Source organism: Heterodontus francisci, chromosome 23, assembly GCF_036365525.1.
Source record: "Heterodontus francisci isolate sHetFra1 chromosome 23, sHetFra1.hap1, whole genome shotgun sequence".
NCBI classification, from domain to species: domain Eukaryota; kingdom Metazoa; phylum Chordata; class Chondrichthyes; order Heterodontiformes; family Heterodontidae; genus Heterodontus; species Heterodontus francisci.
The window spans coordinates 62890622-62906481 of NC_090393.1; the positions used below are offsets into that span (position 1 = coordinate 62890622).

Consider the following 15860-nt stretch of genomic DNA (forward strand, 5'->3'; position numbering starts at 1 on the left):
GACTGGTTGCAGTGACTCTGGGTGCGGTGACTCTGGGTGCGGTGACTCTGGGTACAGTGACTCTGGATGCAGTGACTCTGGATGCAGTGACTCTGGGTGCAGTGACTCTGGTTGCAGTGACTCTGGGTCCAATGAATCTTGGTGCGTTGACTGGGTGCAGTGTCTCTAGGAGCCATGACATTGGATGCAGTGACTCTGGGTGTAGTCACTATCGGTGCGGTGACTGGTTGCAGTGACTCTGTGTGCAGTGAGTCTGGGAGCAGTGACTCTGGGTCCAGTGACTCTGGGTGTGATGACTCTCATTGCAGTGACTCTTTGTGCAGTGACTGCGGTGCAGTGACTGTGGGTGTGGTAACACTAGGTGAAGTGACGCTGGATGCAGTGTCTCTGGGTGGAGTGACTCTGTGTGCGGTGACTCTTTGTTCAGTGACTCTGGATTCAGTGACTCTGGGTGCATTGACTGGGTGCAGTGACTCTGGGAGCAGTGATACTGGATGCAGTGATCTGGGTGCAGTGACTCTGGGTCCAGTGACTCTTGGTGCGTTGACTGGGTGCTGTGACTCTGGGTGCAATGACACTGGATGCAGTGACTCTGGGTGCAATGACTCTGGGTGCAGTGACTCTGGGTGCCGTGACACTGGTTGCAGTGACTCTGGGTGTTGTCACTATAGGTGCGGTGACTGGTTGCAGTGACTCTGGGTGCTGTGACTCTGGGTGCGGTGACTCTGGGTTCAGTGACTCTGGATGCAGTGACTCTGGATGCATTGACTCTGGGTGCAGTGACTCTGGGTGTGGTGACTCTGGTTGCAGTGACTCTTTGTGCTGTGACTGCGGTGCAGTGACTACGGGTGTGGTAACACTAGGTGAAGTGACGCTGGATGCAGTGTCTCTGGGTAGAGTGACTCTGAGTGCGGTGACTCTGGTTGCAGTGACTCTTTGTGCAGTAACTGCGGGTGTAGTGACTGCGGGTACGGTGTCACTGGGTGCAGTGACTCTGCGTTCAGTGTCTATGGCTGCAGTGACAAGGGTGCGGTGAGTCTGGGTGCAGTGACTCTGCGTGCAGTGACTCTGGATCAATAATTCCTAAAAGCATGATGGATGAATACTGCAGTACAATGTAATATAGGGTTGTTACTGTTGCATAAACCGACTGTGAGTGTCATCACCGGAAATGATGGAACAGAACTTGTGCAGAACCTAATGTCGAGTGAAACTGGAAGCCACAGAAGTCAGATCCATGTAAATAAACTCCTGTTCCTGTACCCGTCAATCTGTCAGGTATTCTAAGACTAAGCAGCATCAGAATATTATATGGTGGTTACGGTCAAGTGAAGAAGAAATAGCAAAATCACTGCCCTTACAGGAGAACTTCGAGAAAGTAGCTGGAAAGAACCAAGCAGAGGTGTGTCTGAAATGGGTCCAAAGATTTACTAGGTACTGTACTGCATCAGGTGTCGCACAGAAGCCGACAAGGAGCAGGTCAGTATGTTATATGCCATGAGACAATGTGCGGATGACATCCTCATAACACAGGGCATAGATGAAGAAAAAGCTATGTACGAGGAGGTCATTAAGGCTCTGGAGTCTTGCTTCAATGTCAGACTAAACCTGAACGTTGAGCTTGCACATTTTTTTTTTATTAATTCGTGTGATGTGGGTGTTGCTGGCCAGGCCAGCATTTATTGCCCATCCCTAATTGCCCTTGAGAAGGTGGTGGTGAGCTGCCTTCTTGAACCGCTGCACTCCATTTGGGGTAGGTACACCCACAGTGCTGTTAGGAAGGGAGTTCCAGGATTCTGACCCAGCGACAGTGAAGGAACGGTGATATAGTTCCAAGTCAGGATGGTGTGTGACTTGGAGGGGAACATCCACCAGGTGGTGGTGTTCCCATGCATTTGCTGCCCTTGTCCTTCTAGTTGGTAGAGGCCACAGGTTTGGGAGGTGCTATCAAAGGAGTCTTGGTGCATTGCTACAGTGCATCTTGTATATAGTACACACTGCTGCCACTATACGTTAGTGATGGAGAGAGTGAATGTTGGTGGATGGGGTGCCAATCAAGCGGGCTGCTTTGTCCTGGATGGTGTCGAATTTCTTGAGGGTTGTTGGAGCTGCACCCATCCAGGCAAGTGGAGAGTATTCCATCACACTCCTGACTTGTGCCTTGTAGATGGTGGACAGGCTTTGGGGAGTCAGGAGGTGAGTTACTCGTCACAGGATTCCTAGTCTCTGACCTGCTCTTGTAGCCAAGGTACTTATATGGCTACTCCAGTTCAGTTTCTGTTCAATGGTAATCCCCAGGATGTTGGTAGTGGGGGATTCAGCAATTGTAATGCCATTGAATGTCAAGGGGAGATGGTTAGATTCTCTTTGTTGGGGATGGTCATTGCCTAGCACTTATGTGGTGCGAATGTTACTTGCCACTTATCAGCCCAAGCTTGGATATTGTCCAGGTCTTGCTGCATTTCTACATAGACTGCTTCAGTATCTGAGGAGTCGCGAATGGTGCTGAACATTGTGCAATTATCAGCGTACATCCCCACTTCTGACCTTATGATTGAGGAAGGCCATTGACGAAGCAGCTCAAGATGTTTGGGCCTAAGACACAACCCTGAGGAACTCCTGCAGTGATGTCCTGGAGCTCAGATGATTGACCTCCCAAAAACCATAACCATCTTCCTTTGCGCTAGATATGACTCCAACTAGCGGAGAGTTTTCACCCTGATTCCCATTGACTTCAGTTTTGATTAGATTAGAGATACAGCACTGAAACAGGCCCTTCAGCCCACCGAGTCTGTGCCGAACATCAACCACCCATTTATACTAATCCTACACTAATCCCATATTCCCAACAAACATCCCCACCTATCCCTATATTTCCCTACCACCTACCTATACTAGTGACAATTTATAATGGCCAATTTACCTATCAACCTGCAAGTCTTTTGGCTTGTGGGAGGAAACCGGAGCACCCGGAGAAAACCCACGCAGACACAGGGAGAACTTGCAAACTCCACACAGGCAGTACCCGGAATCGAACCCGGGTCCCTGGAGCTGTGAGGCTGCGGTGCTAACCACTGCGCCACTGTGCCGCCCTGGCTCAGGGCTCCGTGATGCTGTACTGGGTCTAATGCTGCCTTGGTGTCAAGGGCAGTCACTCTCACCTCACCTCTTGAGTTCAGCTCTTTTATCCATGTTTGAACCAAAGCTGTAATGAGGTCAGGAGCTGAGTGGCCCTGGCAGAACCCAAACTGAGCGTCACTGAGCAGGTTATTGCTAAGCAAGCGCCACTTGATAGCACTGTCGATGACACCTTCCATCACTTTACTGATGGTTGAGAGTAGACCGATGGGGCAGTAATTGGCCGGGTTGGACTTGTCCTGTTTTACCTGTACAGGAGATACCTGGGCAATTTTCCACATTGTCGCGTAGATACCAGTGTTGTAACTGGAACAGCTTGGCTATGGCCGCGGCAAGTTCTGGAGCACAGGTCTTCAGTATTATTGCCAAAATATTGTCAGGGCCCATAGCCTTTGCAGCATCCAGTGCCTTCAGTTGTTTCTTGATATCACACTTGTGAATTGAATTGGCTGAAGTCTGGCATCTGAGATGCTGGGAACTTCAGGAGGAGGCGTAGATGGATCATCAACTTGGCACTTCTGGCTGAAGCTTGTTGCAAATGCTTCAGCCTTATCTTTTACACTGAAGTGCTGGGCTCCCCCATCATTGAGGATGGGGATATTTGTGGAGTCACCTCCTCCAGTTAGTCGTTTGATTGTCCACCACCATTCACGGCTGGATGTGGCAGGACTGCAGAGCTTAGATCTGATCCATTGGTTATGGGATCGCTTAGCTCTGTCTATTGCGTGCTGCTTTGGCAGTTTGGCACGCAGATAGTCCTGTGTTGTAGCTTCACCAGGTTGAAACCTCATTTTGAGGCATGCCTGGTGCTGCTCCTGGCATGCCCTCCTGCACTCTTCATTGAACCAGAGTTGGTCTCCCGGCTTGATGGTAATGGTAGAGTGGGGGATATGCCGGGCCATGAGGTTACAGATTGTTGTTGAGTACAATTCTGCTGCTGCTGATGGCCCACAGCGCCTCATGGATGCCAGTTTTGTGTTGCTAGATCTGTTCGAAACTATCCCATTTAGCAAAATGATAGTGTCACACAACACGATGGAGGGTATCCTCAAGGTGAAGGCAGGACTTAGTCTCCACAAGGACTGTGTGGTGGTCACTCCTACCAATACTGTCATGGACAGATGCATCTGCTGCAGGCAGATTGGTGAGGATGAGGTCAACTATGTTTTTCCCTCTTGTTGGTTCTCTCATCACCTGCCGCATACCCAGTCTAGCAGCTATGCCCTTTAGGATTCGGCCAGCTCGGTCAGTAGTGGTGCTACCGAGCCACTCTTGTTGATGGACATTGAATACCTCCACTCAGTGTATATTTTGCGCCCTTGCCACTCTCAGTGCTTCCTCCATTTGGTGCTCAACATGGGGTAGTACTGACTCATCAGCTGAGGGAGGGCGGTAGGTGGTAATCAGCAGGAGGTTTCCTTGACCGGATGTCGTGAGACTTCATGGGGTCCAGAGTCGATGTTGAGGACTCCCAGGGCAACTCCCTCCCAGCTGTATACCACTGTGCTGCCACCTCTGCTGGGTCTTTCCTGCCAGTGGGACAAGAGATGCACGAGGTTGGTGATGGCGGTGTCTGGGACATTGTCTGTAAGGTATGATTCCGTGTGAAAGACTATGTCAGGCTGTTGCTTGACTAGTCTGTGGGACAGCTCTTGCAATTTTGGCACAGCCCCCAGATGTTAGTATGGAGGACTTTGCAGGGTCGACGGGCTGGGTTTTCCGTTGTCACTTCCAGTGCCTAGGTCGATGCCGGGTGGTCCGTCCAGTTTCATTCTTGACTTCGTAGCGGTTTGATACAACTGAGTAGCGTGCTAGGCCATTTCAGAAGGCATGTAAGAGTCAACCATATTGCTGTGGGTCTGGATTCACTTGTAGGCCAGACCAGGTAAGGACAGCAGATTTCCTTCCCTAAAGGACATTAGTTCAATAAATGGTCTCAGCAGAGAGGAGAAAGTATTGATTCGTTTATCAATGATTTATACCAGCTCACTGACGATTGTGAATACGGCAGTTTCCAGGAAGAGTTAATCAGAGACCGGATTGTGGTCGGAGTAGCAGACGCTCTCTTGGATCATCTGCAGTTGAGAGATGATCTTACATTAACCAAGGCGATTCGGTTGAGCAGGCAAGTATAGGTTAGTCAATGTTGTCGCTCGAGGTGACAGGAAGAGTCCAGTCTCGAAAGTAGCAGACTCCATTGAATACTTAAAGAAAGCAAATGCAAAAAAATGGCGGCCAAAGACAGGAAAGGCAGGAAGAGCAGCTCGAGGCAGCAGCGTCTCACTGCAGCAGGTGTGGCCGAGTGAGGCACCGGCAGGAAAATTGCCCAGCCAGAGAAGCGGAATGTTTCATATGTATAAAGAGGGGGCACTTCCAATTGGTAAGTAGCAGCAAGAAACCAGAGCTGCAAAATATAAAAGGGAAAATCCAAAGAAAATCAAAAAGTTAACTAAGTACAGGATGTACAATGTGTTGAATGACTGTTTCTAGGAGAAATCCACGGAGCAAGTGCAAATTCCTGGACGGCAGAGATTCTTGTAGGAGGCTATCGGACAAGATTCAAACTGGACACTGGAGCAGTAGTCTCAGTACTGACAGACATGGAGCTGTGGCTGAAGAAAGTAAGCGTCAGACCTACAGGTAAAAACTGTATGGACCTGGAAGCAGTGAGCTGAAGGTAATAGGAGAGCTGAAGACGATTCCGAGTTACCGGGAAGAGAAATTCCCGAGATGTTATATATTATCAAGAATCAGAATTGCTTGTTATTAAGCTGCAAAGCTTGCATAGATTTACAGCTAATATGCAGAGTTGAAGAGCTGAAAGGCATTGAGGAACAGCCAAGAAATTTTAGGGCTAAATTCCCTAAATTATTCAAAGGAAAACTAAAAACAGCAAACCACATCACATTAAGAAAAGATGCAGAACCATTGTGTATATATACACCAAGAGAAGTTCCACCCACTCTTAGAGAAAGTTAAGAAAGAAATCGAGCTAATGACCAAACAGGGAGACATCTCCCCAGTTACTAAGCCTACTGGATGGTGTTTCGGTATGGTTCCAGTGAAGAAACCAAATGGGTCCATCCAGATTTGTGTAGACCTTATGCAATTAAACAAGGCTGTAGAGCTGGAAATACCTCTAATGCCATCAGTGGATGAGAGCTTGGCAAAGCGAGGGAAAAGCACAATTTTTACTAAATTAGATGCCAATAGTGGATTTTGGCAAGTACCTTTGGAGGAAGAATCTAAACTATTGACAACTTTTATAACACCATTTGGAAGATTCTGTTTTAACAGATTACCTTTTGGAATTAGGTCAGCACTGGAAATTTTCCAAATAACAAAATGTCCAGAATCCTGGAGGGATTAGAAGAGATCATCTGTCACATGGATGACGTGTTGATCGACGGTGCAGGTCAGCAGGAATATGATGAGAGTGTGCGAGAGTGTGAGCAGTGTTGCAGAGACTGCAGGAAGCTGATCTAATACTGAATGAGAAGTGTGTCTTTTTACAACAAACAGTGAGATTTCTAGGTCATATTATTAGTGGATCAGGCATCAGAGCAGACCCTCAAAAGACAAAAGTCCAGACTTTCCTGAGCCTAAAAACATCACAGGATCACAAAGATGGTCAATCAGATGGGAAAGTTTCTGCCAAATCTGGTGATAATAAACAAACCACTGACACAGTTATTAAAAAATAACAAGGCCTAGAATTGGAGCGAGGTCCAAAAGAATCTTTTGAAAAAATCTAGCAGAAACCTCTTTCTTCAAAAGTACTAGCACATTATGATCCAAAATTGCCAACCATTATAGCAGCAGGGCTAGGTGCAGTCTTGCTTCAGGTACAAAGTGATGGGAATTGCGGGCCTGTGTATTTTGCATCTCATTATTTGACAGAAACAGACCAAGGATATGTGATCATCAAGAAGGAAGCATTAAGCATTGGCAGTAACTTGGACATGCGAGAAATTCTCTGACTATGTGCCAGGTCTTAAAGCCTGGCTCGGGTATAAGATTTAAACCCGACTTGGGCCCGACTCGACAACAGCCAACCTGGGCCCGGGTCCTTTAATTTTTTAAATGCCCGACCTGACTCAAACCTGACACATGTAGTCGGGTTTGAGTTGGGTAGCCAGGCTTTACTGGAAAGAGTGGAGTCCGGACTGCATGTCTCCCTCCTTGACATCCTGAATGTTCATTTGAAAGGCAAGGCAGCACCGTCCACGTCCAGCCCGACCTGACACAAACCCGACCCGGAAGAGAGACCGACCCGACCTGAACCCGACACATGTCGTTGGGTCTGGTCGGGTTCGGGTTGGGTAGCCACACTTTACTTGGTCTTCAATCGGAGATTGAAACAGATCACAAACCGTTACTCGGCTAATACAAAAGAACTAGCAAAGTTACCTCTGAGACTGCAAGAGTTTCCATTGAGATATGGATTTGACACTGAAACCATGTTTACTGGGAAACAGCAAATAACAGCAAGTGCGTCATCATTCATTACATCAGCAGGATCTGAAGAAGGTGACATTCTAGTTTTTGAGGAAGTAACAGTGTTTGCTCGAACAACTACAGAGTATTTACCTGCTACAAATCAGAAGTTAAGTGAAATCAGGAAGGCTCAAAAAGACAAAGTGTGTGCAGCAATTTGAGAATATTGTTTGCATGACAGTCAGCAGAAATGCCACACAACCCAGTGATAAAGCAATATTATGAGCAATGAAGTCATTTGAGTATCGATGATTTGTTGACGAGACATTAGATAACGCCAGGATACTGAGATTGGAGATCTTAGAAAGATTGCACCAAAGGCATTTAGGAATAACAAAATGTAGAGCCAGGGCTGGACAGGCAGTTTGATATCCTGGTATATCGAAAGTGATCGAAGAGATGATATCGAGGTGTATCACGTGTGCTATCAATCGTCATGAGACAAAGGAGCCACTAATGTCATCGTCTTTTTCCGGCTAGACCATGGGAATGTCTGGGTTTGGATCTTTACAACCATAAGAATAAGATGTTCTTAATTCGAGGTGGGTCGAGGTGAAGCAGCTGCAAGGTCAGAGTTCAGAAGCTGTGATCACATCCTTGAGAGAAATCTTTGCTACGCATGGAATCCCAGTCTTGTAAAAACGCCACAGTGGTTGACATTCTAAGAAGTGAAGTCAGAGACTTGGGGGAAGATGTAGGATAATGTAAATAGGGTTGTTACTGGGCAGAATATGTAAATAGTCTATGAGTGTCATCACAGGAAGTAATGTAACAGAACTTCGACAGAACCTTGTGTAGAGTGAAACTGGAAGCCATAAATATCGAATACATTCTGTTCCTGTAACCATCAATCTCTAAAATATTCTAAGTCTAATCAGCATCAGAATATTACAAATGCAATCTGTGTTGACTGCTCCCCCAATTTATAAAATCCTAACATTGCTCACAGCTAGTCTGAGGGCAGTTGTGATGTTTCGCACAATGCCATTCCAAACCAGTAAGAAAAGGTAACGGAAAGAGTAAGCAAGTGTAATGTAGTAGATGTCATATATTTGATTTTCAAAAGGCCTTTGATGAGGTACCACACAGTTAGTTCATGCGAAAGCTTAGGGCATGTGGAGTCAAGGGATAAATAGCCAAATGGATAGCAAACTGATGTTAAAATAGAAAGCAGAGAGTAGGGGTAAAGGGTAGTTATTGGAGGAAGATAGAAAGCAGTGTTCCACAAGCATCAGAACTGAGATCACTGTTATTCATAATTTACATGAATGATTTGGACTTAGGAACAAGTAACTCAATACTAAAATTTCCAGATGAAACCAAGTTGCAGGGTAGAACTAACACTGAGCAAGAATGCAACATATTACAAGAATATATTAGAAAACTTGCAGACTGAACATTTAAGTGCAAAATAAACATTAATATAGATAAATGTGAGGTTATGCATTTTGGTAGGAAAATGGAATAGAAACATAAAAATATAGAAAAATAGGAGCAAGAGTAGGCCATTCGGCCCTTCGAGCCTGCACCGCCATTCAATATGATGATGGCTGATCATCCAAACTCAGTAACCTGTTCCCGCTTTCTCCCTGTATCCCTTGATTCCTTTAGCCCTAAGAACTATATCTAACTCTTTCTTGAATATATTTAATGATTTGGCCTCATCTGCTTTCTATGGTAGAGAATTCCACAGGTTCACCACTCTCTGGGTGAAGAAATTTCTCCTCATCTCAGTGCTAAATGGCTTACCCCTTATCCTTAAATTATCACTTACACCTCAGAAAATAAAAAAAACACTGAACAGGGCAGAAGAGCAAAGGGATCTAGGGATATAGGTGAACAAATTGAAGCAGCATCACAGATTAGCAAAGCAATTAAAAATGTAAACAAAATACGGATTTATTTCCAGAAGTACAGAATTCAAAGAGTAGCGAAGATTGTTAAACTTGTATAGGTCCCAGGTCAGCCCACAGTGTACCCCAGAGTCACAACCTTGATTGAATTGAGGTGACTAGATGTGTAGATGAGGATAAAGCAGTTGATGTAGTCTACATGGACTTCAGTAAGGCTTTTGATAAGGTCCTGAATGGGAGATTGGTTAAGAAGGTAAGAACCCATGGGATCCAGGGCAATTTGGCAAATTGGATCCAAAATTGGCTTAGTGGCAAGGAGGCAGAGGGTGATGGTCAAGGGTTGTTTTTGTGATTGGAAGCCTGTGACCAGTGGTGTATGACAGGGATCAGTGCTGGGACCCTTACTGTTTGTAGTGTACATTAATGATTTAGACGTGAATATAGAAGATATGATCAGTTAGTTCGCAGATGACACAAAAATTGATGGTGTCGTAAATAGTGAGGAGGAAAGATTTAGATTACAGGGAGATATAGATGGGCTGGTAGGATGGGCGGAGCAGTGGCAAATGTAATTTAATCCTGAGAAGTGTGAGGTGATGCATTTTGGGAGGACTAATAAGGCAAGGGAATATACAATGGATGGTAGGACCCTAGGAAGTACAGAAGGTCAGAGGGACCTTGGTGTATTTGTCCATAGATCACTGAAGGCGGCAGCACAGGTAGATAAGGTGGTTAGGAAGGAATATGGGATACTTGCCTTTATTAGCCGAGGCATAGAATATAAGAGCAGGTTATGATAGAGCTGTATAAGATGGTAGTTAGGCCACAGCTGGAGTACTGTGTCCAGTTCTGGTCGCCACACTATAGGAAGGATGTGATTGCACTGGAGAGGGTGCGGAGGAGATTCACCAGGGTGTTACCTGGACTGGAGCATTTCAGCTATGATGAGAGACTGAAAAGGCTGAGGGGGGACCTGATTGAAGTATTCAAAATTATGATGGGCATAGATAGGGTAGATAGGAAGAAACTATTTCCCTTAGCGGAGGTGTCAATAACCAGGGGGCATAGATTTAAGGTAAGGGGCAGGAGGTTTAGAGGGGATTTGAGGAAAAATATTTTCACTGAGGGTGGTTGGAATCTGGAACGCACTGCCTGAAGAGGTGGTAGAGGCAGGAACCCTCACAACATTTAAGAAGTATTTAGATAGCACTTGAAACGCCACAGCATACAAGGCTATGGGCCAAGTGCTGGAAAATGGGATTAGAATAGATAGGCGCTTGATGGCTGGCATGGGCACGATGGGCCGAAGGGCCTGTTTCAGTGCTGGTTAACTCTATAACTCTATGACTATGACTGCATTTAGAGTCACTGTTCCTTTAGAGCCACTGTACCCCCAGAGCCATCGTACCCCCAGAGTCACTGTACCCCTCGGCTCACTCTACCCCCAGAGCCACTGTAACCCCCGAGTAACAGTATCCAGAGTCACTGCACCCAGAATCACTGTACCCCCAGCCTCACTGTACCCCGAGAGTCACTGTACCCCCAGAGTCACTGTACTCCCAGCCTCACTGTATCCAGAGTCACTGTAGACCCAGAGTGATTGCATCCCCAGAACCACTGTACCCAGAGTAATTGTACCTCCAGAGTCTCTATGTCCCAGAGTTACTGTGCCTCAGAGTTGTGACTGTACCCCAGAGTGACTGTAGACCCAGAAGGCTACATTTTTATTATGGAGCTGGGAAATAGGAACAGGGTCTGGTTTTAGGTCTGAAACCTGGGTTCTCTGGGAAGCTGATTCAGATTCAATTTTCAAGCGGGAAAGGCTTAATTGATATGGAGATGGGTTTCCTGTCCACTTAGAACCAGTGGGATTGAAAATGGCAGTGTGTCAGATCAAGTGTGGGCTCATGTAGACTTCCACAGCAGCCATCACTGAGGCTGCTGGTAGTCCTGAGGGAGAGATCTGCCTTCCACAGCACCAGAGGAAAGTGAGATGTCATAGGGGAGCTGGTGGCCTGGCACCAGGGGTAGGGCAGACCCTCACTTCATCGATGCCCACCTGGATCTAATGCTGCAGGCCGTGAGGGAGAGGAGGGAGGTTCTCTTCCAGCAGGGTGGCAGGAGGAGGCCACCTCTTCGTGCAGCAGGGGCACCTCTCTGTTCAGTGGCATTCCCCCTCCACCCCCTCTTCTTCCTCCTCCCCTACTTCCTGCTCCTCCCCCAATGAGCTGCCTCCTTCCAGGGCCTCACTGTGCTCAAGGTCCACACCTCTCTGGAGGGCCATGTTATGGAGAGAGCAGCAGACCACCACAATGACAGAGACCCTTGCAGAAGGGTATTGGAGGGTGGCACACGCCCGGTCCAGGCACTAGAATCAAATCTTCAGAAATCCAATGGCCTGTTCAATGTCCTGCTGAAGAGGTGGCATTGGCTGTATCACCTCTGTGCCTCTGTCTGGGGCTTCTGTAGAGGGGTCAGTAACCATCTCTTCAAGGCTTTTCCCTTGTCTCCTTGGATCCATCCATGCACTTTGGAGGATGGAGTGAAGATCCGAGGCAGCCTGGACTAGCGGAAGATGAAGGAGTCGTGGCAGCTGCCAGGAAAGCGAGTGCCCACATGGAGGAGGCTCTTGTTGTAGTCACAGACCATTTGGATGTTGAAGGAGTGGAAGCCCTTCCCGTTAATGGATCTCACTGGCCGGTCACTTGGGGCATTGATGCCCACATGTGCACAAGTGATGATGCCCTGCACCTGGGAGAATCCAGCGATGGAGGCTGAACCCAATGCCCTCTGTGCCTGCACAAGCCCATCTGTGTAAAAGATGGTGTAGTCTCCTGCCCTCCTGAAAAGGGCATCTGGGACCTGCTTGATGGCATGATGAGATGCTGACTGCGAGATGCCAGCTGCGACCACAGCTGACCCCTGGAACGACCTGGCTGCATAAAAGTTCAGGGCAACGGAGACCCTGATGGCTACAGGAAGGGGACTGAAAAAAGGGGACCATGAGAGAGCACACAGAAGTGAGAACAGCTGTTTGGATAGGCGCAGCTTCCTCCGGCACTGGCGCTCTGTCCTTTGCAGGGAGCTGACTCCTGGGCTGTGCACCCTATGCCTTCCTCCCCTTGCAGGCCCCCACCGGGCTTCTCTGGCCCAGACCTATAGAACCATGGAAAAGTTACGGAACAGAATGAGACCCTTCATCCCATCCTGTCTGCAACAGCTGAAAAAATTCTAGCCGCCCAATCTAATCCCACCTTCCAGCACCTGGTCCGTAGCCTTGCCGGTTACAGCACTTCAGGTGCATGTCCAGGTACATTTTTAAATGAGTTGAGGGTTTCTGCCTCCACCACCATTCCGGGCAGTGAATTCCAGACACCCACCACCCTCCGGGTGAAAATGTTTTTCCTCATGTCGCCTCTAATCCTTCTACCAATCACCTTAAATCTATACCCTCTGGTAATTGACCTCTCTGCTAGGGGGAATCAGGTCCTTCTTGTCTACTCTTTCTAAGCCCATCATAATTTTGTACACCTCAATTAAGTCACCCCTCAGCTTCCTCTGTTCTGAGGAAAATAACCCTGGCCTATCCAATCTTTCCTCATAGATGCAACTTTCAAGCCCTGGCAACATTCTTGTAAATCTCCTCTGTACTCTCTCCAGAGCAATGATGTCCTTCCTGTAATGCAGTGACCAGAACTGTACGCAATACTCCAGCTGTGGCCTAACCAACGTTTTATACAGTTCCAGCATCACATCCCTGCTTTTGAATTCTATACCTCGGCCAATAAAGGAAAGCATTCCATATACCTTCTTCACCACTCTATCTACCTGTTCTGCCACCTTCAGGGACCTGTGGACATGCACTCCAAGGTCTCTCACTTCTTCTACCCCTCTCAATATCCTCCCGTTTATTGTGAATTCGATTGCTTTGCTTGCCCTCCCCAAATGCATTACTTCACACTTCTCCAGATTGAATTCCACTTGCCACTTTTCCGCCCACTCAACCAAACCGTTGATATCATTCTGGAGTCTACAGCTATCCTCTTCACTATCAACTACATGACCAATTTTTGTGTTATCTGCAAATTTCCAGGAGGTTGAATCTACTGAAGCTCATCCTGGCTGCTCTGTCCAATGTCAGAGAAGCCTGTTTCCATCTGAACTCCCTCAGCTGGGCTTTGTATCTTCACCAGGCCTTCCCCTGCCAACCCCAGCTGCCCCTGTGATGCCAGCATGCTCACCTCCCTCTCTGGTTTCCTGCCACTTACCAATGAGAAATTCAACTCTTCCAGCTGCAACAATAACCACACTGAGGTACACCTGAAGCAGCTGAGCTTTATTTGCTGCCTCGGCTTTAGTTTAATCAGCTCTTCCCAAAGCTCTCTTGTCCCTCCACATGATTCATATCTTCACAGCACTGTTGTATTCCCCCCATGGTGCCTTCCCCATTCCCAGCCTTTCACTGATAGTGACAAGCCTGTTAATGAGCTCTTTAATGATCTCAGCAGGCATTTAAATGGAGGTGTATACCTGACCCATTCCCTGCCTCCCAGCATCTTTTTAAAAGTGGTGTCGCAGTCTGGAGGTGGCAGGTCCTAGTGCGAACCTCTGAGAACGCAAGCTTCAAATCGCACTCGCCTCCATTCCTGCATTCAGTGAGCTTTGAAGATCCGACTAAAGGACACTATACCTCCAGTGTGCTACACTCAGGGTCCGCAGAGTCACTGCACCCCAGAGTTACTGTAGACCCAAAGTCATTTTACTCAGAGTAACTGCACCGAGAGTCAGTGTGGTACTGACGGATGTTCCCTTTCTCCCAGATTACACAGCTGAAGATCGATAATAATCCCTTTGCAAAGGGATTCAGGGTCAATGGGATGAACAGTAAAACGTAAGTACTAAAGGATGACAGAGTAAACACTTTTATTCCCATTCCTGCTCCTGCTCCAGCTCCTATTCCCACTTCTGCTTCTGCTCCAGCTCCAGCTCCTATTCCCACTCCTGCTACTGCTCCAGCTCCCATTCCCGCTCCTGCTCCTGCTCCAGCTCCTATTCCCACTCCTGCTCCTGCTCCAGCTCCCATTCCTGCTCCTGTTCCTGCTGCAGCTCCCATTCCCACTCCTGCTCCAGCTCCCATTCCGGCTCCTGCTCCAGCTCCCATTCCGGCTCCTGCTCCAGCTCCCATTCCCACTCCTGCTCCTGCTCCAGCTCCCATTCCGGCACCTGCTCCAGCTCCTATTCCCACTTCTGCTCCTGCTCCAGCTCCAGCTCCTATTCCCACTCCTGCTCTTGCTCCAGCTCCCATTACCGCTCCTGCTCCTGCTCCAGCTCCTATTCCCACTCCTGCTCCTGCTCCAGCTCCCATTCCTGCTCCTGTTCCTGCTCCAGCTCCCATTCCCACTCCTGCTCCAGCTCCCATTCCGGCTCCTGCTCCAGCTCCCATTCCGGCTCCTGCTCCAGCTCCCATTCCCGCTCCTGCTCCTGCTCCAGCTCCTATTCCCACTCCTGCTCCTGCTCCAGCTCCTATTCCCACTCCTGCTCCTGCTCCAGCTCCCATTCCTGCTCCTGTTCCTGCTGCAGCTCCCATTCCCACTCCTGCTCCAGCTCCCATTCCGCTCCTGCTCCTGTTACTGCTCTGCTCTCACTCCTGCTTACTGCCCTGTCATCATTGCCAGGAAGTATCATGTTTGGACAGTGGGTAAGGAAAGCATTGTTCTCAGTTGTGCTGCATTTCCTACTTAAATAGCCAAAAAGGAGAATCCTTGTTTTATCAGTAATTGTAATAAGCAGCATCCCTCAGTGATGAGGTCTAACATCCTAAATGTGGATCTTTCTGTGCTTTCAGGGAGCGAGAAGCAATGGTCTTACAGTGCCGTACACGCCCGGCTGCTGAGGAGAGGGATTGTGACACCAGCACAGGTAAACTGTCGCACTAGTCATGCAGCAGCTAGCATGGCGGCTGCCTCCAGACACACAGAGGGAGCTGTGACAAGGGGTTCTGAACCATGCCATAGCACCAGGTACCCCGCCAAGCAGCACCCAGATGGGCTGAAGGTTCTCTCCCACCTCTGCACACATTGATTTCACAACAGGAATCATGCTAACATTGTAACAAACATCAGATCTAACAACAGGAACAACACCTAGCATCTCGATAGTGCATTTAATGTAGAACATATCCCAAGGCTCTTCACCGGCCTATTATTAGACAACAATGAAAGCTGAGCCAAAGCAGTAGTCATCAGGAGTGGAACCACAGCTTGGTCGGAGTTGGGTGTTAAGGAAGTTCTTTAGGAGGAGAGGGAGATGCTGAGATTTCCGGAGGGTATTCCAAAACATAGGGCCAAGTCAAATGAAGTGCATCATGAAGCG

At 47.9% G+C, this 15860-nt stretch overlaps 1 protein-coding gene across 1 annotated transcript in view; it reads left to right on the forward strand.

Moving 5' to 3' along the window:
- LOC137382932 (T-box-containing protein TBX6L-like) overlaps positions 1 to 15424 on the forward strand; it is a 35858-nt gene extending 20434 nt beyond the window's left edge. Inside the window, exons 4-5 of the mRNA XM_068055507.1 lie at positions 14309 to 14379; positions 15334 to 15424. Coding sequence (XP_067911608.1) covers positions 14309 to 14379; positions 15334 to 15424 — 162 coding nt within the window. The remainder of the gene's footprint in view (positions 1 to 14308; positions 14380 to 15333) is intronic.
- Positions 15425 to 15860: the final 436 nt, after the last annotated feature.